Below are 24,630 nucleotides of genomic sequence, written 5' to 3'. Positions count from 1 at the left end.
GTTTATATGTCCTTTTCCTCCTTGTTTCCTTGCTTTTCTTTTGTCCTAGAATAGGAGGTTGACAAGCAGTGAAAGTACCTGTGGGGGATGTTTTGGAAGAGGGAGGGGAGGGGAGTAGAGCGAACTATAGAAAGAAAATATAGAAAAGGAAAGAAAGGCATGGAAAATCTTTAAATTTCTAACCCAATCCTCAGATCTCACCCTTGCCCCCAACCTTGTCACATCACTTAACAGGTTTGTTTCTGAAAGAAAGGGAGCCAACAGGAAGCAAAAATTCTTTTCAGGGCCCTCTGTTGTTCTTTCTTTCCCTCTACGCCTCTCTGTGTCATTCTGCCCCCTTGAGCCTTCGTCTTTCTCTTCTTGTTTTCCCTGTCATTCTTATTTTCAAGGATCATCCCATCCTCTCCATGTGCCCTACTAACACTTTTGCTGAGAGTTAGACTGGCCGGAAGGAGCTGTGTTTCAGAACTGAGCAAATCACCTTGGGGGCATTTACCCATGGGAACATCTTATCTTTGTGGTGGGGGGTGGGGAGGAGAAAGGGAATAAAATGCCTGTGCTTAAACTCTCTTTCACTCCTGTTTCCCTCCTACTGATTCTCTACATATTAATGCACAAATTTTTGTTCTTGCCGAGGGTGATGGGAACATAAATTTATTTGAACAAATGTCATTGACAGTCTTAAAATGGCGTGGGTGAGCTATGCCACTGTTCCTGATTGTCAGCTCTGAGGAATGTAGCAGGCTCTCGTGATTTAGGAATGGTATTAGTTTGCTAGGGCTGCCAGAGCAGAGTGTCACAGACTGGGTGGCTTAAACAATAGATTTTTATTTTTTTAAATTTTAGAGGTCAGAAGTGGAGGAAATCAAGGTGTGAGCAGGGTTGGTTTCTTTAGAGTCCTCTGTCCTTGGCTTGCAGGTGGCTGTATTATTCCAGTCTTCCTCTGTAACTGTGTCTAAATTTCCTCATATTATAATGAATCACACTCCCTGTATTGGATTAGAGTCCACCCTAATGAACTCATTTTAATATAATTACCCTTTTAAACCTTAGCTCCAAATACAGCCACATTCTGTGGAACTGGGGATTAGAATTTCAACTTATAAATGTTGATGATTCAGACCATAATAGGAACCTAATGTCCATTGAAATGTTTACTACAAAGTGTTTCAAAGAGAATACCCTCAGGGGTGGGGATGTGGCTCAAGCGGTAGTGCGCTCGTAGTGCGCTGGCCTGGCATGTGTGCAGCCCGGGTTCGATCCTCAGCACCACATACCAACAAAAGATGTTGTGTCCGCCGAGAACTAAAAAATAAATATTAAAAATTTCTCTCTCTCTCTCCTCTCTCACTCTCTCTTTAAAAAAAAAAAAAAAAAAAAAAGAGAATACCCTCTGTTCTAATACTGCTGATTCCTGTTTCTTACCTTTATTTCATTCACAGTGTGATAGGCCATTTTCCAAATGTCATTGACCAGGCACTCACTGCAGAGGTAGATTAATCCTGAAAGATCCCATGATATTCTTGGGTCTGAGCATTTCATCTAAACCCCAAGATGATATTTCCTTGACAATATTATTGTGAGGATTTAATGAAACACACTGAGTTCTTGGTCATACTAAGCAGTGTATATTGATATAAACATTTTTCTTTTAAGATCATAAGACATGTCAGATACTTGATTAGAGAACCACCTAAGTTCTATATATACAATTTTGAAAAAATTTTAAACTTAGACTATTTTTCTAATGTTAATATTTGCTGAAACTGTTATGATAATGAGTCAGTAAAAATTGTAAAAAGTAATGCTTTTAGTAGTAAAAATATTAGTAGCATTAGTGGAAGCTAGATTTCATAATCTGTATACCCCTTTAAAAATATATATGTTGGAAGAATTTTTAAAGTAGTTTTTCTTGTGTTATCTCAACCATGGGCTGATAATTGCCCACTCATTTAAGCAAACTCTACCAAAATAATTGTTCTATAATTAACCATAGTGCCAAGAAAATATTGTTTAGAACTCTTGGCCTGTTTTTTAGGTTGTAAGGCTTCTTCAGACATTTGCTGGCCGCTGGGCTTTCAAGCCAGGTATCACATAGTCTCTCTCCAACAGCTTGAATGTGTCTGGCTTTGTTTTGGCCAGTTGAAATTTATTAATATGAGGAACAGAAAGTAGGAGGGATAAATGATATACCAAATAAATAAAACTCCAAGAAAAACAATAATTTTTTATTTATGTTCAGGAGTAAGAATGATAGTGAAATTTTTCCTCAGAGTTGTAATTACATGTTAGTTTTTTGTCTGTTCTCTTTCTGAAGGATAAGGTGTGAGAAGACAGGGCCTGGGCTTTCTATCTGTTTTGCTCATTTGCTGTGTTCCTGTGTGCATTTTGAATATTTTTGAATATTCAAAAAATATTCAGTAAGTACTTACCAATTTAAAAGATATGGAGTGCTTACTGTGTGTCAACACCTGCATTCAGTACAGAGGGCTGCTGGGTGAATAAAACTTGAGCTTCCAGGATTGTAGGCTTGAATGTGAGCAAAATCATTAATTACCTAATCACAGTTTTGTTAGTATAGACTTAAGCTTCTGAAGAAAAGTGTGGGTACTGTGGGCCTGTGTTGGAAGCCACTATGAACAGGAGCTATGTACACACTTTAAGTCCTGAGTAAAGGGGTACTGAACAGTTATTGCACCCCACAATACATTGGACTTTTACCCTGGCTCGAATAGTGAGGTGTGGCTCCAAGAGTGGACTTCACCCGGTAGGGTTGAGTTACACCCACCTGTTCCTTGGTAATCCTACCCCTTTGCCCTTTTTGGGATAGAATGTCCCATGGAACCTCCCCTTGTGTGTCCCCTATATAAGAATAAAGAATTCCAGTGGCTCTCTTTCTTTCCATGGACCCCTAAGGTCACAGAGCTGTCCCTAGATTTTAAAAAGGTACTTCTATGTGTTTGCATGCTTTCTTTTACCGTTTTCTTAAGTTATTGGAATAATCAGAATTTGTGAACACAGCATAGGTCGCCAACTTGGATAGATGGTGATAGGCCTGACTGGTAAGGTTGGGGTGAAAGATATCCCTGAGTAAGTAATGGATGACTCGAGACTTGAAGAATTGAGTATGTGGGATATGGGCTGATGGACAAGGATGGTTGATGGTGGGAAGAGTGAAAGGCAAGGAAGTGAGGAGAGATGGTACATGGCCTTTTAAGTAGCTGTGTAAATGCCCACATCATTGATATGTTTTTATCACTTATTTTCTTTGTAATGCCCAGAGTATAGCCATGTATCCACACAGACATCCATGAAAAAAATTGCTTTAGGCTGGAGATTTTAAATGGATCATCAAAGCTCTTCAAGTTAAAATGCATTTTGAAGACTGAGGAGAGGATAAACTCAATTAGGGTAATATATTTGAATTTAAAAAGCCCAGAAATTCACTAGCAAAGATATAAATCCCATGATATATTCAGAAATAGTTTGAGGAGAAAATTGTCTTTATTAATTTGGTAATAGAGTCTCATTGTTTAGTAATTAAGTGAATGACTCCTCATAACACTGAACAATCACAGACAAAATTCACTGAAGTAGATCTCATTCATTAAATAGTACTCATCATCTGCTCTTCCTCCACTTTTGAAGTGTTGAAGATGTCTCCTAATCATTAAGATGGTAAGATGCGTTATGCATATGATTTTAGAATTGATTTTAGTCTTCTTATCTTTCTTGTTATGGCACTGATGACAAGAAATGTATGTTTTAGTGATGAGTGACTTAAGTGGTACTAGCATTATTTTAGTACTTGCCTATAAAGCCACTGGAAAACTCTTACTCCTCAAGGGCATCAGAAAGGAACAGAAATGCCAGGCCCCGGGCCCTGTGGACCAGGCAGGAAGTGGTTGGTGTGAGAGGATTTACTTTCTTTGACATCTTCTCATCTATTTTTATTTATTTATTTTTTTTTCCACTTCCCTCTTGTTCACTTTACTCTCTCCTCAGGTCCTAGCCCAGGTGCTGAATGCTCCATCCTTTTCTCTTTGCTCCTCTCAGCTTGTTCCAGTTTTTTTGTTTTGTTTTGTTTTGTTTTTTAATGCATTAGAGTTTCTCACTTCTCTTGACTCTAATCTGAGCTCCAGACTCCTTGGTACAGTTGGGTAGAAACAATGCTTGATCTAGTCATATGATGTGACTCAGAGTAATGAGGTTTCTCAGAGTGTTGTTTAACAAGCATGCTACTTATTTCTGTATTTGTCTCTCACACACACTGGGGATTTAACCACGGGGGTGGGGTGGGGTGGGGGCTTTACCAATGAGCTATATCGCTGGCCCTTTTATTTTTTAATTTTGAGACAGGGTTTCATTAAGTTGTGTAATGTCTCACTAATTTGCTGGGCTCTTTCAGCCTCACCCTCTCTAAGTTGCTGGGGTTACAAGCATGTGCCACCGTTCCCTGCTAGGATTCTTGTATTTTTAGCCAGAGATACTTTAAAGGCAGGCCAACTTTCACTGTAATATTGTAATTTCATTCTTTTTTCTGGTCACAATTTGTTTATTCCTGAACTCCAGTTGTTTTCCCCAGGAATTTTTAATTAATTAATTTTTAAATTATTACTATTATTTTTGGGGGTGGTACTAGAGATTGAACCAAGGGGCACTCTACCACTGAGCTACATCCCCAACCTTTTATATATTATTTTGAGAAAGGGTCTTACTACATTTCTGAGGTTGTCCTCAAAGTTGGGATCCTCCTGCTGCAGCCTCCTGAGTCTCTGGGTTTATAGTCATGAATCATTATGCCCAACTTCTCCAGTGTTTCCTGTGGCATCAATAGCAAAAATTTGGTTTTTTTACCTCAGAAAGAGTGGAAAATTTTTATGATAAGATGACTGTATGGGCCACTTATAAGGTTGCTTTTTATATTTATTCCTTCCTTTATATTACTGGATTTTAAAAATCTTATTGAATATCCTAAAATAATCCCATTCAGATTATTATGAGGGCTAGCTGTGTTTAAGAGGATTCTTGGTAAATGTAATAACTTCTCAGCAGTGGCACAAATCCTTGTAGTAATCATCAAATTTTTCACTATTACACACACACAATTATATACATGTATATAATATATGCATATATATGTATATATGTACATGTATTTGTATGTATAATTGGTGCTTATTATCCGAAGTAGTTATATTCTAAAAAGTCACCACAAATTCCAGATGTGGTGAGTATTGAACCATTGTTCCTATGAGAAACACAGGCTTACATTTTTGCCAGCTGCCAATCACATTTTGGTCAACCATTCAACATATGAACTTGTATTATGTGTGTTTGTTTTTTTAGTGGGGGACTTGAACCCAGGATCTCAAGTTATGTGCTCTACCTCTGAGCTATGTCCATAACCCCTTATTTATTTATCTATTTGAAGATAGGGTCTTGTTAAGGCTGTGCTTGAACTTGTTTTTTTGTTTGTTTGTTTTGTTTTGTTTTTTTGGTGCTGGGGATCGAACTCAAGCACTCTACCAACTGAGCTATATCCCCAGCCCCTGTGCTTGAACTTGTGATCCTCCTGGTTCACCATCTGGAGTAGCTGAGGTCATAGGTGTGTGCCATCATATCCTGCTTTATGTCTGTTTTTATTTAAAGTTATTTAATATTTATTATTGATTTGATGATGATTATTGAACTGATGACCAACAATATAACTAATACCCAGATGAAGCTTATCCAACATACATTTTGTCTGTAAGGCACATTACAGTAGATAACATTGAGCACTATTTTTTGTTGTTGGTTTTTTTTGGGGGGAGTACCAGGGATTGAACTTAGGGGCACTTCACCACTGAGCCACATCCCCAACCATATTTTGTATTTTAGGGTCTCACTGAGTTGCTTAGTGCTTTGCCATTGCTAAGGCTGCAATCCTCCTGCCTCAGCCTCCTAAGCCTCTGGGATTATAAGTGTGGCACTGTGCCCAGCTGAGCAATATGTTTTGATATTTTATTTTTATTTTGTATTTTTTTTTTGTACCAGGGATTAAACTAACTTGGGGACACTTAACCACTGAGCCATGTCCACACCCCCCACCTTTTGTTTTTCAAAAGATTTTTTTTTAAATTTTCAAATTTGTTATTTTTTATTTATTTATTTTTATGTGGTGCCAAGGATTGAACTCAGGGCTTCGTATATGCTAGGCAAGCGCTCTACCACTGAGCCACAACCCCAGGCTCCCCCTGTCCTTTTTTGTATTTTATTTACAGACAGGGTCTCACTGAGTTGCTTAGGGTCTCACTGAGTTGCTGAGACTGGCTTTGAACTTTTGATCCTCCTGCCTCCATCTCCTGAGCTGCTGGGATTACAGGTGTGCTCCACCATGCCTGGCTTAATGTCATTTTAAGCAGTGCAAAATCAACAAAAAGCATTAAAATGCAGAATGTATGCCACTAAATTGACTGGAAAATGGGTACTTGTTTGCAGATTGGACACTCATTTGGAAGAGCATTGCCTTATTTGACTCATCTGGGAACATGTACATCAGGTGGCTCAAATTTTTCAGTATTCTGTATGTGTCCATGAATGTCTGCCAAAGTGTAGCTAGTATTTTTTTTAATATTTATTTTTCAGTTTTCGATGGACACAACATCTTTATTTTATTTTTTATGAGGTGCTGAGGATTGAACCCAGTGCCCTGCGCATGCCAGGCGAGCGTGCTACCGCTTGAGCCACATCTCCAGCCCCTGTAGCTAGTATTGATTTGGGGATTGCAAATAAATTTTGTCAAGTAGGGAAATTTCACAAGTAAGAATCTGTGAATAATAAGGGTCAATTGTATGTATATATAACCTGATTTTTTTTAACAGATTTTTTTTTTAAAGAGAGTGAGAGGGGAGAGAGAGAGAGAGAGAGAGAGAGAATTTTTAATATTTATTTTTTTAGTTCTCGGCGGACACAACATCTTTGTTGGTATGTGGTGCTGAGGATCGAACCCGGGTCGCACGCATGCCAGGCGAGCGCGCTACCGCTTGAGCCACATCCCCAGCCCCTATAACCTGATTTTAATTAATCGTGCCCAGTAAGGGTTATTGAGGGCAAAACATTGCTTAACTGATTTGGTTATCAGGTTTGTCACTGGCTGGGAACTTGAATCCATTTGCCTAGGAATCAGTCATCTCCAACCTTGAAGCATTCTTATGCCCCTTTTCAAAGCACAAGATTATCTTCATGGTGATGAACTTGAGTCATGAATAAAAATTGATTATTTTTACTATGCTGGCATTTAATTTTGAGGGACAATATGTAATATGGTCAATTTTTAAATAAATATTTAAGAAAACATCTTAGCACTTCAGGGGGGATAAGGTATAGTTATCAGGGAAATGTACTTTTATATAGAAAATTATTTTGCCCAATGATACTTTATAAGTTAGACTTTTCTAGTTTTTAAATACTTTTTTGTTTTTTTTTTCAGTACTGGGGATTGAACCCAGCAATGCTTTACCAATGAGCTACATCCTCAGTGCTTTTTATTTTGAGTCATGGTCTCCTTAAATTGCTTAGGCTGGCCTCTAACTTATGATCCTTCTGCTTCAGCCTCCTGAGTAGCTAGGATCAGAAGCTCAATGCCACTGTGCTTGGTGCCTTCTCTCTCTCTCTCTCTCTCTCTCTCTCTCTCTCTCTCTCTCTCTCTCTTAACTTGGGGGCTATTTTGTTCTACATATAGGCTACTGTAATGATTATGATATCTAAAGATACATTTCAGCTATTTCCATTAAAACATAAATCCTACAGTCTTGTAATTCAGAAGGTAGAAAAGTTTATAAACCATTTTGTCAATAATGAAGAAACTCTGGCTTTGAAGCCATATGGTGAGTTAGAAACCGTGTGTGTGTGTGTGTGTGTGTGTGTGTGTGTGTGTGTGTGTGTGTGTGAGTTGGGATTGATCTAGCCCTTTTTAATTTTGAGACAGTGGCTAATTAAGTTGCCCAGGCTGGCCTGGAACTTGTAATCCTCCTGCCTCAGCCTCCTGAGTAGTTGGGATTATAGGCATGCATGACCATATCCAGCTGTGCATTTTTTAATTTGAAGACGGAAAAAATTTATCTTTGCAAAATTGTCCCCCCTTTCCCTATGTTAGAGGGTTGACTAAGGGTCTTTCTAGGGTGACTGGCTATTTTTGGAATCAAGTTTTACAGACCAATGAATGTATTTGTAATTTATATTGTCATCCAGCTAATCTGGATTATTAGCTATTATTAATAGCTTTTATTCGTGGAGTATTTTTCTGAGTCCTTTATATGTATTATTTTAGCCCTACAATAAAACTCAGGAAGAGGGTTTCATTGTTAGTGTCATTTATAGATGAAGAAACTGAGGGACAGAGAATAATTTGTTTAGTTTCTCAGAATTAAGTGGGAAGACCAGGCTTCTTAACTCCACATATGGCTTCAAAGCCAGAGTTTCATATTTAATTTTATGGCATATCCTTTTTAGGGATTTAACTTCAGTTCTAAACTTCACAGGTTAAACTGAATATCCTTGTAATTGCACTCTTTGTTATTTTTGAAATTAAAAATGTCTCGTCTTAGATCTCTCCCCATGAATCATCAGTCTTCTATAAACCCATACTTACATTGTTCTATTGCTTAGTAGGCTTTCCTATCAAGAAATATTGAATGTCTACTATGTGTGGAAGATGAACAAATCTATAATTAGCTTTAGTCACTGAAAGCAAGTGATGTACTTTTAGTAACCAGGTACCTGACGTTGGAAAAAAAAAGCGTCTGTTGTGGTACTATTACTTGTTATTCCACATAATTGATGTATGGTGTTTCTTGAAATATACTCAGGAATAATATGGGGCTCTATTTCCACTAGGAAAAAAAGGTATTTCTTATAGTTTAAAAAATGTAAATGAATTTAAATATAAAACAAAAAATATTGTATTAAATATACCATGAATTCATATATTTAGTAGAAATTTAAGTTCATGCATATTTGCAGAAAACCTACTTTACAGACTCATGCTTATATTCATAAAAATGTAAAATGAAGTAAGTTTTATGTGCATTTAGGACTGAATTTAAGTTCCTACCAAAGATTTGTTTAAAAAAAAACAAATTATGTCAAATTGGAACATAATTTGTTTTGGAATAAGCCATTAAGATACCCCATTTTTAGATTCTCTTAGAATGTATAGCTTGTTAATATAAGACTATATAGTTCTGTCTTAGTCTCTTTGGGCTGCTATAACAGTTTTCCATGTATCAGTTGACTTATAAACAGTATTTATTTCTTACACTTCTGGAGACTGGGAAGTCCAAGGTTAAAATACCAGGAGACTTGGTATCTGATGAGAGTTTACTTTCTAATTCATAGATGGTCTCTTCTCATGAGACTTTGCATGGCAGCAGAAACAAAGGATCTCTTCTGGTTCTCTTTATGTTTTTAATTTTTTTTTCTGTTTTTTTTTTATTAAGATACTAATTCTTTACTGTGAGGCTGAAGCCCTCATAACTTAATCATCTACCAAAGTTCCTACATCCTAATGCAATCATATTAGGGGTTAGAATTTCAGCACATGAATTTAGGGGTGACAAACATATAGCCTACAGTATTTCACCCTGGCCAGCCAACCCTATTCATGTTCTTTTTACATGCAAAATACATTAATTGCATCCTGGCAGCCCTCAAATCTTATCTTGTACCAACATCAGTTGTAAACTCTAAAATCCAAAGTCTCATCCAAACATCATTTAAATCAGGTATGAGTGAGACTCAAGATATGATTCATCCTGAGGCAAATTGTTCTTCAGCTGCAAACCTGTGAAGCCAAACAAGTTCCATGCTTCCTAAATTCACTAATGGGGATAGGCATAGGACAGGCAGTTTCATTCCAGAAAAGAGAAAAAAGAAAGGGGTAATGGAGCCAGTCCAAACTAAATTCCTTGAGATCTTAAGGCTTGAGAATAACCCTCTTGGGTTAGTTTTGTATCCTCAGCATATTAAAGTAGAAGATCCCACCTTCCAAATCTACTTAGATAAAAGTCCTGCCTTCAAAATTCTACTCAAAAAGGGTTGCAATCGTAGGGCTCTGCAGAGTGGGCTTATTTGTGGCTTTGGGTAGAGACTGTCTAGCCTGTTAAAAGTCAGTCAGTAGTCCTCTCTTTTGGAACCAAGGATACAACCCTGATGATCTTCAAATCACCTACAGGGTTATTCTTCCCTTATTTTGAACAATAGTGCACATTCTTATCAAATAGCTCTATGGTTGTCTTGTAAAAATCTAAAAGATCTGACAGTCCTCCTTTCAACTCCTTCCTTGAAGCTTAAACTGGCAATTTTCTTGCTGTCTTGGCTAATTAAATCTGTGGTTCACACCCATGCTGATTTCCATTAATATTTTCTCCTTAATGCCTTTCTCTTTTTTGTCAATATGGATAGGCTGAAATTTTTTCAAATCTTTAAGTTTTGCTGCTTCCTTTTTGCTTAATAATTCTGTATTAAAGTCATATCTGTCTTCTTGAATTTTACTCTGATCAGTCAGGAGGAACAAAGCCATTACATTTTACTTAGAAATAACTTTAGTTGCTAGGTGTGGTGGTGTATGTCTGTAACCCCAGTGATTGGGAGGCTGAGGCAGGAGGATCACAAGTTTGAGACCAGCCAGAGCAACTTAGTGATACCCTATCTCAAAATAAAAAGGACTGGGGATATTTTGGTAAAGCATCCTTGGATTCAATCCCCAGTACTAACAAAAAACAACAAAAACAAACCCCAGAAAAACAAAGGTTTGGCTAAATATTCAGTTTTCGTGTGTGTGTGTGTGTGTGTGTGTGTGTGTGTGTGTGTGTGTGTGTGTGTTGGGGGAGGGTTGGTTGGGGCTTTAACTCAGGGGTGCTTTACAACTGAGCTATAACCCCAGCCCTTTTAAAAATTTATTTATTTTTATTTTGAGACAGAGCCTCAATAAGTTGCTTAAGGTCTCTCTAAGTTGCTGAGGCTGGTCTCAAACTTGTGATCTTCTTGTTTTAGCCTCCTAAGGGTTATGGGCATACACCACTGTGCGTGGCTTCTTCACACATTTTAAAAAATGAGGTCAAGAAACACAATCAGAAGTCTTCTACATCTTTCTTGAAACTTTTTGGTTGTGCTTTGTAGATTGATTGAACCTAGGGCCTCCCACATACTTGGCAAGTGCTCCACTACAGATCTACACCCATAGCCCAGAAGTGTAGCTTAGCAACAGACTAGAATTTATGATGCGATAAATGCCAAGAGTTTTCCAGAACCATCTAATTCTGGAAAACTAATTGGTTGGACATTGCCACAGTTTCAAGGACTTTGAACCCTAAGGGGAAAATATAAAGAAAACTATCCTTGGGTGCCTCATAGTAAAATGGATGAAAATTAAAAGCAAATAGAACTCAAAGAAGCCAAAGATAAAATACACATTAAAGATGTGTATTAGGCCTTGAGAGAAACAATGGAAACCAAGAAGAGAATAGAATAACATCTTCAAGGTGCCTGTTTACAATTTTCTATCTTCAAAAATTAAAATAAAGACATTTTGAACCAGACAACTTCTGAGAGAATTTGTTACTGCTGGTCTCTGAACTTAAAAAAAAAAAAAAAAAAAAAAAAATTACCAGAGTTCTTCAGGCAAAAGGAAAATGATACCCAGTGGGAGTGTGGTGATGTAGGAAGGAATGAAGATTAATGGAAAGGGGAAATAAGTGGGTAAATGTAAATGAATTTGGCTCCATACTGTGTTTAATTTCATGTAGAATTAAAATACACAACAATAACAACAATAGAGTTAAAAGAGGTTGGTACTCTTAAGGTCCTTTCACTGTTTAGGAACCGTACAAATACTAATTTACATTAGATTTGTGTAAGGTGGGGTTCATCCCCTACAGTATAACTACTAGCAGAATAATAAAAGATTATAAAAAGCTAACGAAGTGGAGAAATGGGATAATTATATTTAAAAACTTAAAAGAAGTCAAGAAAAAGTAGGTACGGAATAGGTGGGAAAAACAGTAAGATGAAAGAATGATTCTTAAACATATTGGTAATGACATTACATATAAAACACAAAGATTTTTACATGGGAAGAACAAAATCCATCTACATGCTGCTTTCAAGACAAACACTTTATATGGTATGTAAATACAGAAAAGTTGAAAGTAAAAGAACTTGAAAAGACCTGTGCAAACATTAACCTAGTGAAAACTGATGCAGTGTTGCAAATATCAAAATAGACTATAAGGCAAAAAGTAATATATATATGAGAGAGAGAGAGAGAGACTTTTCAGATAATAATGTTCAAGTCATTAGAATGATATAACAAATTTTATAGCTGGGTTGGGGATTTAGCTCATGTTGGAGGGGTAGAGTACATGCATGAGGCTCTGGATTTGATCCTTAGCACTGAAAAAAAAAAGAAAAAATTATATATACTGAAGCATAACCTCAAAATATATAGAGAACAGTGAGTTATTTGGCTTACATTTTTTAGTTTAGATATCAATTTGAAACGATAGGGAAACAAGCAAGTGTTCTTACTGGCAACTTAACAAAAGAAGGAAAGGTGAGCAGAGTATAATATCTCTTTTTCTTACCAGCACTTGGTGCAAATGTAGAGAGGCTTCTGTGGCTCTTTAAGGCATAAACAACAGAAGCCCTTAAACAAATTAAATCTTATTTGAGTATTCATTATTTTATTAAATAAATAAATAAATCTTATTTGAGTATTTTTTGAGTATTATGTTGCAAAAGGACTTTGGAGTAGCTAATATCTACCTTTGTCTTTGGGTAGTCTTTATTAGCATGTCCTTACAGTTATAAATTCTCTTGTGCTGGCTCTCATAATCACACAGCTATATGAATGCTGAGGAAGTTGAGTACTCTGTTTTGATGGTCTAGGAGATATAACTTGCTGGCCTCAGGAATCTAGCCTGTAGTATTGGGCCACACCAAGGAGGTAAACGTGAGAATCATTAGCAAACACATCTTCTCTTCTTATTTTTACCTTTGTTTATAATGTAAAAGTTTGTAGACAGTTAGATTAGAAAGTGTTCAAAAGGCAGTGAAAATAGAACCTATATAATAATAAGTTATGGTTACAAGTAATTTTTAACTCTTAAGGACTAATGCCAAGAATGGTAACCATTTACTCTTCTGTTCTGCTTATATGAGAGAATTAATATAGTGGGGTTTGGACTAAAGAATTTCCATAGAGTTAATAGTGGCCAAAGGGACGTTAGTTTTATCTGTAATGTTTAAAACTTTAAAAAATGGAATATATTTATATATTCCTTATATTATTAACATTTAATAAAAATGATTGCTGAGATGCCTTGTTGAATAAATGCATATCTTTTCTATATGACAATAGGATGAATAACCTTTTTTTTTTCTAAGTAAGGATGGATAACCTTATTTAGAAATATGTAGATGCAATACTTCCTAGGGGTGAGGTCATGAGTAGGGAGATATGATGGGTTAATTTTATGTGTCAACTTGACTAGGAAGGGATTCCCAGATAGCTATTAAAACAGTATTTCTGGTGTGTGTCTGACAGTGTTTCCAGAAGAGACTGGCATTTGAATTGGTAGATTGAATAAAACTCTGCCCTCACCAATGTAGGTAGGCATCATCCAATCCATTGAGGGCTGGAATAGAACAAAACGATGGGAAAAGAGTGAATTCTTTTTCTTTGAGACAGAACATCCATCTATTCCTGTCCATCGGAGCTCCTGGTTCTCAGGCCTTTCATCTTAAACTATCCTGGTTCTTCAGTCTTTGGAATTGGACTTGGGACTTATATGTTGGCTTCTCTGGACTTAGACTGAGTTATACCATCAATTTTAGTGGTTTTCCAGTTTGCAGATGACACATCGAAGGACTTCTTTGCTCCTGTAATCTCTTGAGCAATTCCTGTGATGTATCTCCTCTTAGGTATATCTACAAGTATTCTGCTGGTTTGTTTCTTTGGGAACCTGACTAGAACAGAAGAAGACATTTTTGTCTCCCCAAATTGAATGAAAATTTTTGTCCTAAATATCTTCATCCCCTTTTAATTGTATAGGGCAATTATTATTATAATTTATTGTAAAGTTCAATACTGAGCTTTATTCAGCCTCTTCTAGGGCTATTGTTTTAGCTTGCTCTATTGTTCATGTTTTTCAAGATACCTGCTTCCTAATCGGTTTTCTTATCTTGCTAGGGAGGTTAGACTTTCTTGTCTTTCTTTTCCTGGAGAACAGTGTTATAAAATTGACGTCCTTCCCATTTTATAGGTTAAAACCTTGAAAAAAACATCTTTATGCCATCAGATCTTTCTAGATTAAATTACCTTTTGATTCTTTGTAAAACTGTGTATCCCAATCTCAACATCGAAACTTTAGCAGAACCAAGTTTCTTTTCCAGGTGGGTAATGTAAATTGATAAAATAGCTTTGATGCTTTTTAATTTTTTTTATCATAATATTGTGCCTAATGTATACTGGGGTTGCTAAACAGTAGTGGTGCTATACTTTCACATTTGTCTTATTTTAAAACTCAAAGTCTAAAAACTATATTTGGATCATTTAACCATGTAACTTAACAGACACATTTCTGCTGGATTTCTCAGGCTTTCAGGGAAGTAGTGGTGTTTTATTCAACCTAAAGCAAAATAATTACCAGACTAGAGATTACTATTGTTTTCCATGAGGTTATGCTTGTTTTATTTTTCTAAAGTGAATTAATTTGCATGAAAACAACTCAGTATTCAATGCATTATTTCCCTTTTCATTCCATTAGGATAATTTTGATTATTACTTCAAACAGCACTCCAGATAGCTACATATTTTCACTAATATTGATACATTTCAAGAATTAAAAGAGGGTTGGGGTTGTGGCTCAGTGATAGAGTGCTTGCCCTAGTGCTTGCCTAGTGAGACACTGGGTTTGATCCTCAGCAACACATGAAAACGAACGTAGAGTGCTGGCCTAGCATGTGTGAAGCACTGCGTTCAATCCTGAGCACTACATAAAAATAAATAAATAAAACAAAGAGTAATGTGTCAATCTACAACTAAAAAATATTTTTAAAAAAATGAATAAAATGAAGGCATTGTGTTCATCTACAAAAAAAAAATAGGAAGTTATATATGTACAAGATTTTCCCCAAGTAGCATTATTTATAATGGAAAAAAAATTGAAGTGATCTAAAATTCTACAAGTTGAAAAAAAGGCTAAATAAATTATGGTAATTTTGTACAATAAAATATTATGTACTATATTTTTGAAAAACTGAATGAAGACTCTAAATAGTGTGATGAAAAGATGTTCAAGACATTAGGTACGGAATTTTGTGGTATCCTTTTTATGCAGACAATGGGGATTTTATACATAGTAATCATTTGTTTATTAATACATAAACTCTGTTACTATTAGTGAAGCTTTCCAGAGTTTCTTTAATGCTTGCTTAGCATGCACAAGGCACTGAGTTCAATTACCAGCACTGCCAAAAAACCAAAACCAAAACAAAACAAAAACCAACCAAATAAAATAAGTATAGCATAGTATGTACACAAACTAGTAACATAGTCATTTATCAAACATATCAAGTATTATGTACTGTTCATAATTGTATTTTTTTCTATTACTGGGAATTGAACCAGAGATGTTTTACCACTGAGCTAGATCCTTAGCCCTTAAACATTTTTTTTTTTTAATTTTAAGACAAGATTTTACTAAATTGCCCAGGCCATCCTTGAACATACATTTTCCCTACTTCAGCTCTCAAATAGCTGGAATAATAGGTACCACCTAGCTGTATATATACTATATTTTTATATGTCTAGCAGTATACTAGGTTTGTTTACACCAGCATCACTACAAACATGTGACTACATGCTGCACTATAACATTATGACATGACTAGGTGATAAGAATTTTTCAGCTCCATTATAATCTTATGGGACCATTGTCATGGACTGACTCATTATGTGGAAGCTGACTGTATAGCCATTTTAAAGCTAGCTTTTTTTATTGCTGTGACCAAAAGACATGACAAGAACCATAGAGGAGGATTCAGAGGTTCAGTCCATGGTTGGCTGACTCCATAGCTCTGGACCCAGGATGAGGTAGAACATCATGGCAGAAGGGCATGACGGAGGAAAACAGCTCAGAACATGGCAACCAGGAAGCAGAATAGCTTTTCTCACCAGAGACAAAATATAAACCCTAAAGTCTCACCCCCAGTGACCTACTTCCTCCAGCCACATCCTACTTTCCTACAGTTACCACCTAGTTAATCCATATCAGTGGATTAATCTATTGGTTAGGTTACAGCTATCATCTATTCATTTCATCTTTGAAAATTCTTACATTGTCTCACACATGAGCTTTTTTTTTTTTTTTTTTTTTTTTACACATGAGCTTTTGAGAGATACCTCATGTATAAACCAAATAGTCACATTATATGTAAATAATATATCCAGTTTATCCACTTACTAATGCATCCAGGAATCATTCCTGATCAGTTCATAGAACACTTTGACATTCAATAAAAGTACTGCAAAAAATATTTATTGGCATTCAGCTGTTTATTATGAATCATAAACTTTATTATGTGTTTGGTTTATTATGCATTAGATGCCTTGTAACTTTGATCTATGTCTGATTAGTTTCCCAGCTCATGGTAGATCCTCAGTTAATGTTTAATGATAACAGATAGTGAAATGGCCTATTTATAGCTGCATAGTACTTGATTGTATGGATGTGCCATAGTTTATTCAACCACTCTCTTGTGTATGGGCACTTAGGTTGTTCCTATACTGTATTTTGCAATTACAGACTGCTGCAATGAATAGGCTGGAGAGTATATACTTTTGTTGTTGAGGTGTATCTTCAGGGTAAATTCCCAAGAGTGGGATTGCTGGGTTAAAAGGTAAGTGTGCATATTGTGTTATTAGGTATCGCTAAATTTCCCTTCAGAAGAGTTGTGTCTGTTGGTATTCCCATCGGCACTGTTGTATGAGAGAGAGTATTGGTTTCCCTATAGCCTTACCAGCAAACGTGTTGTCATAACATTTAATTATCCCTGATCCAATGAGTGAGAATGGCATCACATGTTGTTCTAATTTACATTTTTCTTTGTGTGAGATTGAATCTCTTCATGTATAAGGGCTATTTTTGTATCTTTGTTGTGTTTTACTTTAAAAAGTTTAAAATCTGATACATTTTTTGTTATCATTAGGTCATTCACCTTCAATTTGCCAGGACGGTAATACTCTATAAATACCAGACATTAATACAACTTTTCTCTTTCAGATCTCCCATGGTGGCTTATTCTAATTCGGCAGAAAGCATTGGTGGGCAAACTCCCAGGAGACCATGAAGTCTGTAAAGTTACCAAAATTGTTGTGATATCACTTTCAGAAATGGAACCTCAGGATCTGGAGCTAGAGGTAAGGTGAAATCAAGGGAGATTCTATGGGAACCTGATGAAATGTAATAGCAAATATAAGGATCTGGTTCAATAGACAAGGAACATACATTTTAAGAGCTGGATAATATCTTTAAAATAGTTTAATCCTGTGTTTTTCAAAGTTCATTTTAGTATTAGAACCCTTGCTTCAGAAACTTTAAAATCCAGTATGTAAGACACATGCAAGCTGAGCCCCTTTAGTTGAGGTGGTGTTGGGGTTGAGGATCATTGGGGTCTTGCTCACTTGACTTCTCTGGAAAAGCTACCTTCCACTTCTAGGGAACCCTGGTGCTTTGCACAATTCAGTTTGAAAACTCCTGATTTAGTGGGAGAGGAGTCAAGAATGGGATATTTAACTTTTACTCAGTCTTCTTTCTTACATAAATATATATATGTATATGTGTGTGAGTGTGTGTGTGTGTGTGTGTGTGTGTGTGTGTGTGTGTGTATGGGTGGGTATGTATATATATGTACGTATATATATATACGTACATATATATGTATATATATTCTTTTGTGTAAAAAATTTCTAAGCATTTGTTACTCTTATAGTTTTAAAAGGAAGTTTTTTTAAAGAAGGAAAACCACTGCTGTAGTATAGTCTTGTATAGTCTTTTCATTTTCCAGGGGAGAAACCAAGCCCACAAGTAGAGTGACTTAAGGCCAAAATAATAATAATGCATAGGACAAGTGGTTTTTCACCACAAGGTGCTGCCTCCAATAGCATTTATAGATGTCTGCTATTGATGTGGGAATTTGACATGTAAAAATTGTTATCACTTGGACATATTTTATTCACTGTGTGATGTGCTGGGCAAGCTTTGTGTGTTACTTGGATTATAATATCAGTCCTAGAACCATCCTGTATAGTAGGCATTGTTGCACATAATGAAAGGAAGCTTGGCAAAGGTTAAGTCATACACCTGGCACGTGGTGGGGTCTGGACCTGGTACTCTGGTAGTCTGGTTCTGTATCCCTATGCTGAGCTGCCTTCAAGTTACCTGAACAGAAGGCAACAGACAATAAAGCCCTTTAGAACTTAGGCTTGAATATTAAGCCTGGAGTCTCTGGCAGTCAGATTTAGAGGAGGGAACTGCTCACCAAGAGTCTTGTTCATTGTCAAGGTCATTAGTTTGCATATTTGGCACTCCCAGCCCTGGAGTACACCTCATCTAGAGAGGACTTGGACCCTTTTTGGACTTTTCAGGGAGGTTTTCAGATTCCTCATGGCCACCAATCTGTAACATTTTTGAGACTAATATCTGTCTGGTATAAATGGGGTAAAGAAGAATGTTGGGAAATAATATTTACATAGAATTTTTAAACACAAAAGTGTGCATATTATCAAAGTTGTATGGATCTCTATATCCATACTTTTCTTGATAGTCTAAAGGAAAGAGATTATCTTCACATAAAAATGAAAATTGGGGTGCTGGGGCTGTGGCTCATAGAGTGCTTGCCTAGCACATGTGAGGCATTGGGTTCGATCCTCAGCACCACATATAAATAAATAAAAAATAAAGATACATTAACAATTAAAAAATATTTTAAAAAAAAGGAAATGGGTTTTCCCCCATGTGGCAATTGAGTATTTTAACAGCTGTCAGTATGTTACTTAGATTAACCAAAGATTTTGGTTCATATTAGGAATTGGATTTATGTAATGACTTTTGCTAATTATGGTAACAATAACTATAAAATATTTTCAGAATCTGTCTTGATGAGTAGTTGGTACATCTGTCTTTCAAGATATCATAATTTTTGAAATTTGCACCTATGCCTTTTCTCCTCTCTCCTTTTAATCCTGATTTGTGGTAAAAGAGCTTTGTTACAGTGAACAGCAAGAAGGACAAAGAACTAGCTATGTTAAAAATCACTAATTTCCTACTAATCTTTTAACATGTTAATTTAAATGTTTGTTACCCATTTCAGTTTCTGTATGACTCCATTTTAGAAGCTTAATTATTTTTACAATGTCCTCACTTTTTGTGTATTAATAATTTGATTAAACAGTAAATCGTAAAGGAGAAGAAAAAAAATACCACCACTTAAAAATAATTCTTTTTAACATTCTAGTTAAAACTCCAGTAAATTTTCCATTGAGTGTTTCCTTTTGCCTCAAGCTTTTGGGAGTACAAATATTATTTTCAAATTTTGCAGAATAAATTTTATATTTTATATTTTTACATATTTTTTTCTACTTAACTCCTCCCATTTGTCATGAACATGTATATTTGATGCATAAAAAAGACTTGTTAAACAAAACTAGTTCTATGTCTTCTTAATGTAGTATGTCTTTCTAATTTGGATGCCTGTGTATCACTTTGAGTAGTCTACTGCTTTCATTCTCTCTAGTAGTGCCCTGAGGCTCTTTAGTGTGGGCAGCCTTCTCAGATTTGGTAAAGCCTTGTCTGTCTTCTGTAATTGGAGCAGAAACAATTTTATTTCAGAGTCTGGTATTAAAAGAATTTCTAGTTTTCTGCTTCAGTTACCTTTTTTACCCAAAGTATATGATTATTTGCTAGTTTTAAAAAATAATTTACAAACTCTAATTCACCCATTTAAAGTATATAATTTAGTGTGCACAGAATCATGTGACCATCACCACAATCAATTTTAGAACATATTGTTATCCATCATCAAAGAATTTGCCTATTCTGAACATCTCATGTAAATGGAATTCTATAATATGTGACCTTTTGTGATTGATTTATTTTACTCAGCAGAATGTTTTCAAGGTTCATGCCTGTTGTAGCACATCAGTACTTTATTCCCTTTTATTGCCAAATAATATTTCATTGTATGAATATACTACATCTTTTTAAAAATATGTAAAAAATCAGTTGATGGACATATTTGAGATGTTTTCACTATTTAGGTATCATGAATAATGCAGCTATGATTTTGCATACAAGTTTTTGGTGGACATTTGTTTCCATTTTTCTTGGATAGGTACCTAGGAAGGGTATTGCTGGGTCATATGGTAACTCTGCTTGACTTTTTTTTTAAAATATTTTTTAAGTTGTTGATAGATCTGTATTCATTTATTTATATGTAGTGCTGAGAATTGAACCCAGTGCCTCACACATGTCAGGTAAGTGCTCTACCACTGAACCACAATCCCAGCCCTCTGTTTAACTTTTTAAAGAACTACCAGACTGTTTTGCAAAGCAAAATTTAAAAAAAAAAAATTAAGGTTAGAAAGAATCTATAGGGCTCAAATAAAGGAGAATGAAATAACATGTTGTTTCTTTAAAAAAAATTATCTTTTTAAAATTTTATAGTTTGTGTTCCATGTCTGCATATCCTGTTTGCTCTATCTATTGCCCCTTAATAGAAAAATGCATCATTTTACATATTTAGTTTCTCATCAGACATCTGTTGAAAATTTTATTTCCAAATGGCTGTAGACCACTAACTTTTAAGGTAAAATCATTTATTTTTCTTAAGCAACAACAGCAATAATGTCTCTTAATCAAGGTTGTGAAATGTGAGTTTCTAGAGTAATAGAAAAACTAAGAGAGTAATGTGAAGCCTGTGATAATGATTTCCTTTTTGAGACTGGGTGTTATTAAAGTTGTGATAAGGGCCTAACCACACACTGTACAGAACTGGCCAGGCCTCTGGAAGGTGATCTGTTGCCAGTGCTATATGTTGTAATTTTAAGGGTTATGTCTAAACAAATCATTTTATGACTGGAAGGGACCCTGGGAAATAAAGGACTGACTTTAACCTTTTCAGAAGATAGTGGTCTCTATACTTTATTTTCTAAAAGTAACTGTATAGAAGATTCTAAAGTATTCATTGAAAATGTTTGTTTATATTAACTATAAATTTCTACTTAGAAAAAACAGTTTTAAGAGATAAAGACTTCTGGTTAAAGTGATTCAATTGTTGCTTTGTTATACAGATCTGTAGTCCTTATCAGAAGCCTTTGGGACCATATTTATTTTAGAATTCAGCTTTTCTTTTTTTTGTGTGTGTGTGTTTTGAAAAGATTATTCTATGTATTCGCACAACCACTGGTTCTAGAGCATTATCCTACAGTATAACACATTGATATTTCTTAGAGAATCATAGGAATATTCATACTAAGGTGGGTAAGTGATGACCATGAGTATCCTCATGTTCATGTCAGTTTAGGGCATGTTTTGCTGTTTAAAGTTTTAAGTTGCTGATGGACCTTATTTTATTCATGTATTTATATGTGGTGCTGAGAATCAAACCCAATGCCTCACACATGTGAGGCAAGTGCTGTATCATTGAGTGACAACCCCAGCCCTGTTAGGTGAGTTTTTAATAAATTTTCAGGTTCCAGAGTTATTTTTTGGATTTTGGAGTTGTGGATAAGGAAGTTAAAGAATGGTGGGCATATATCAACTCTTTTCCAAGCCTTGGAGGAGAATAGATGAAAGAAATAAAAACAGAAACAACATTGCAGGGCTTGGAGAGAAGGAGGAGTTTTGTGGACCATAAATGGAAAGGTAGATCAAACTGAAGCCATAGGCTTTCTGGGTTGGATCCAGAGCAAGGCAGTAGCACATGGAAATTGGCTCTGCATGGTAAGAGGACAAATAGAGCTTCATAGGAGATGGGAGCTAGGAGCCTGGAGCTGTAGCTAAGTGTACTTACTATTGTAAGACATGAGCACAAGCGGAGCTCCTCAGCTCATGAAAGTCGGCTGTTAGATTGTCTACACTAAGTAGGAAAATCCTGCATCAAGAATCTCCTGTTTGCTACTTCCAATAAGAAACACTAGCCAGGGCAAAAGATTAAGCATCTGTTAGCAATGGGCATGAAGTGGTGAGGTTGATAACAGAGACTTTAGGAAGGAGATGACTCGAGCTCTGTTGCATGAGTGATCCAGTGGATGGTTTCGGCATATCAGAGAAGGAACAAGATCTGGGAAATAGATGTTGATCAGGTTTAAGGATGCTGAATTTGAAGGACTAGCATCTAATTCCTCAGTGAGAGGAGCATATCATTATAAGGGTTTTGAGCTCAGAGTGAAAAAGTAGCATTAAACAGTGATATTTAAAACATGAAAAGAAGGTGACACTTGCTAGACAGAGTATGAAAAAGGAAAAAAGAGCTGAGGACAGAACATTGGGAACACATACCAGCACACACATACCAACAAAGGTGTCTGAGCAGGAGCAGCCAGAGCTAGGGGAGAATACAGAGAGATTGGTGTCAGGAGAACCAAAAGATGGGACAACAGGAAGAGATTGTTAGTGCTGCAGACATTCATTCTTTTTCAGAGTTGAGGAGGTTGTTGACTCACTCCCTGTGCAATTTAGAGTCAGACTAGTGTCCTCGCAATCCCGAGACAGGAGACTATACTAACTCTCAGAATGGATTCAGAGCTCTGAAATGGATTTAAAAAAAGATTCTGGCACATGAGAACATGTTGATAGATGTTAAGGAAGGAGGCTGTTAGAGAAAGGTTGGGACAGGAAAGAAGGGTGAATGATGAGGTGAGGTCCTCGAGGAGACACAGAAGCCAGCCTTGCTGAGAAAAATGGACTCCACCCTTCTGAGAGTGAGGAAGGTGTGGGTGCAGACTAGATGTGCTGCCACAAGCTTGCTTTAAAACAATTAGATCTTTAGAACAGTCTGATATATTCCTGGGGGAAATTTTTGCTGGCTTAAATGTTCTTAAAGAGTAACTATGTCTAATAAATGCACAATGTTCTGTTTTGAATATTAAAATTGAAACCACCTAGGGGCTGGGGTTGTGGCTCAATGGTAGAGCACTTGCCTGGCAGGTGTGAGGCACTGGGTTCAATCCTAAGCACCACATAAATAAATAAAACTAATTAATTAAAAATAAAGATATTGTGTCCATCTACAACTAAAAAAAATTTTTTTTAAAAATTGCAACCACCTGTAACTAGGAATCTCCACTGCTAGCACTGGGGATTGAATCCAGGACCTTATACATGCCAGACAAGCACTCTATCACTGAGTCAAATCCCCAGCCTTTATAACTAGGGTTTGAGTATGTTTTCAGACTTTTAAAAGTATTACTAATATGACTAGATAATTATTAACATTCTGTATAAAAATTGCTTGGACCCATAAGCAAAGCAGCACAGACAAGTAACAGAAAAAGTTTGATCTTTTTGAAACTGCATCTTGGCTGTCCTAGTGATACTACAATGAGGAAGGGAGATGATGGTCTTCCCAGGACTACTTATCTGCCCCCTGTGAACCTAAGAGTTCTACTTTTATTTGTAGCATCAGAGCCCACTCACTCATTTAACAAATAGCCCACTCACTCATTTAACAAATATTTATTTCAACCTGTGCTGCCTGGTGCTGTTAAGGCACTGGAGATATGTGAGTTAATGAAATAAAGATCCCTTTATTATGGAACTTAAATTATAGGAGGAGAGGCAGACGATAAGTGTCAACATAATATTATGAAGTATGTTGGAAAGTAATAATGCTAATGTAAATAAAAGTTGAGTACAGTAAGGGTGGTGGAGGGAGTGCCCAGGAGTGGAAGTTGTGATAAGATTTCTGAGAGGAGCAGGTCCAAGGGGAGAGAATAGCTAGAACAAAAGCCCAGAGGTGGAAGTGTCCTGATGTGTTGAGGAACAGAAAGGAGGCTTAATAAGGTGGAGAATAGCAAGGTGATAAAGACAGTGAGGGGAGCTAAGGATCTGGTTTTGAACATGTTGACTTTTAGATATGTGGTAAAAATCCAAGTGGAATGTTGGGATATGTGAAGCTGGAGTTTGGGGAGAGAACTTGGTTGGAATTATGCATTTGGGAGGGAGGTTTTGACATAAGATAGATGGTATTTGGAGCCATGAAACTGAGTAAAATCACTGAGGGAGTGAATATGCAGGTGGATTCGTGTCAATGATTGGACTTTGGCCTGTCTAGGCATTAAGGAGTCAGGTAGTTGGAAAGCATCCAGTCAAAGGGATAGAGGAGGAGCAACCAGTGGAAGCCAAGTGAAGTTTATCAAAGAGGGTGAAGGAGTGATTAATTGCATCAGATGTTGCAAGAACCAAAAATCCACCATTGAGTTCAGCAAAATGTAGATCTTGCTGAAGGTAGTGGTTTAGAGTATTAATAGGACAAAGCCAAATTGGAGTGTGTTGGGAAAGAAGAATTAGAGGAGTGTGTTGGAGG

General features: G+C 36.2%; 1 protein-coding gene across 6 annotated transcripts in view; it reads left to right on the top strand.

The window, feature by feature from the left end:
* Positions 1 to 24,630, top strand: part of Inpp5f (inositol polyphosphate-5-phosphatase F) — an 83,293-nt gene that overhangs the window by 26,143 nt on the left and 32,520 nt on the right. For all 6 annotated transcript variants that reach the window (XM_078039450.1, XM_078039329.1, XM_078039277.1 and 3 more), the window contains exon 3: positions 17,328 to 17,464. In XM_078039450.1, coding sequence (XP_077895576.1) covers positions 17,328 to 17,464 — 137 coding nt within the window. The remainder of the gene's footprint in view (positions 1 to 17,327; positions 17,465 to 24,630) is intronic.

Source organism: Ictidomys tridecemlineatus, chromosome 1, assembly GCF_052094955.1.
Source record: "Ictidomys tridecemlineatus isolate mIctTri1 chromosome 1, mIctTri1.hap1, whole genome shotgun sequence".
NCBI classification, from domain to species: Eukaryota; Metazoa; Chordata; class Mammalia; order Rodentia; family Sciuridae; genus Ictidomys; species Ictidomys tridecemlineatus.
The sequence above is the reverse complement of the archived record's forward strand: the minus strand, read 5'-3'. Positions and strand labels throughout refer to the sequence as shown.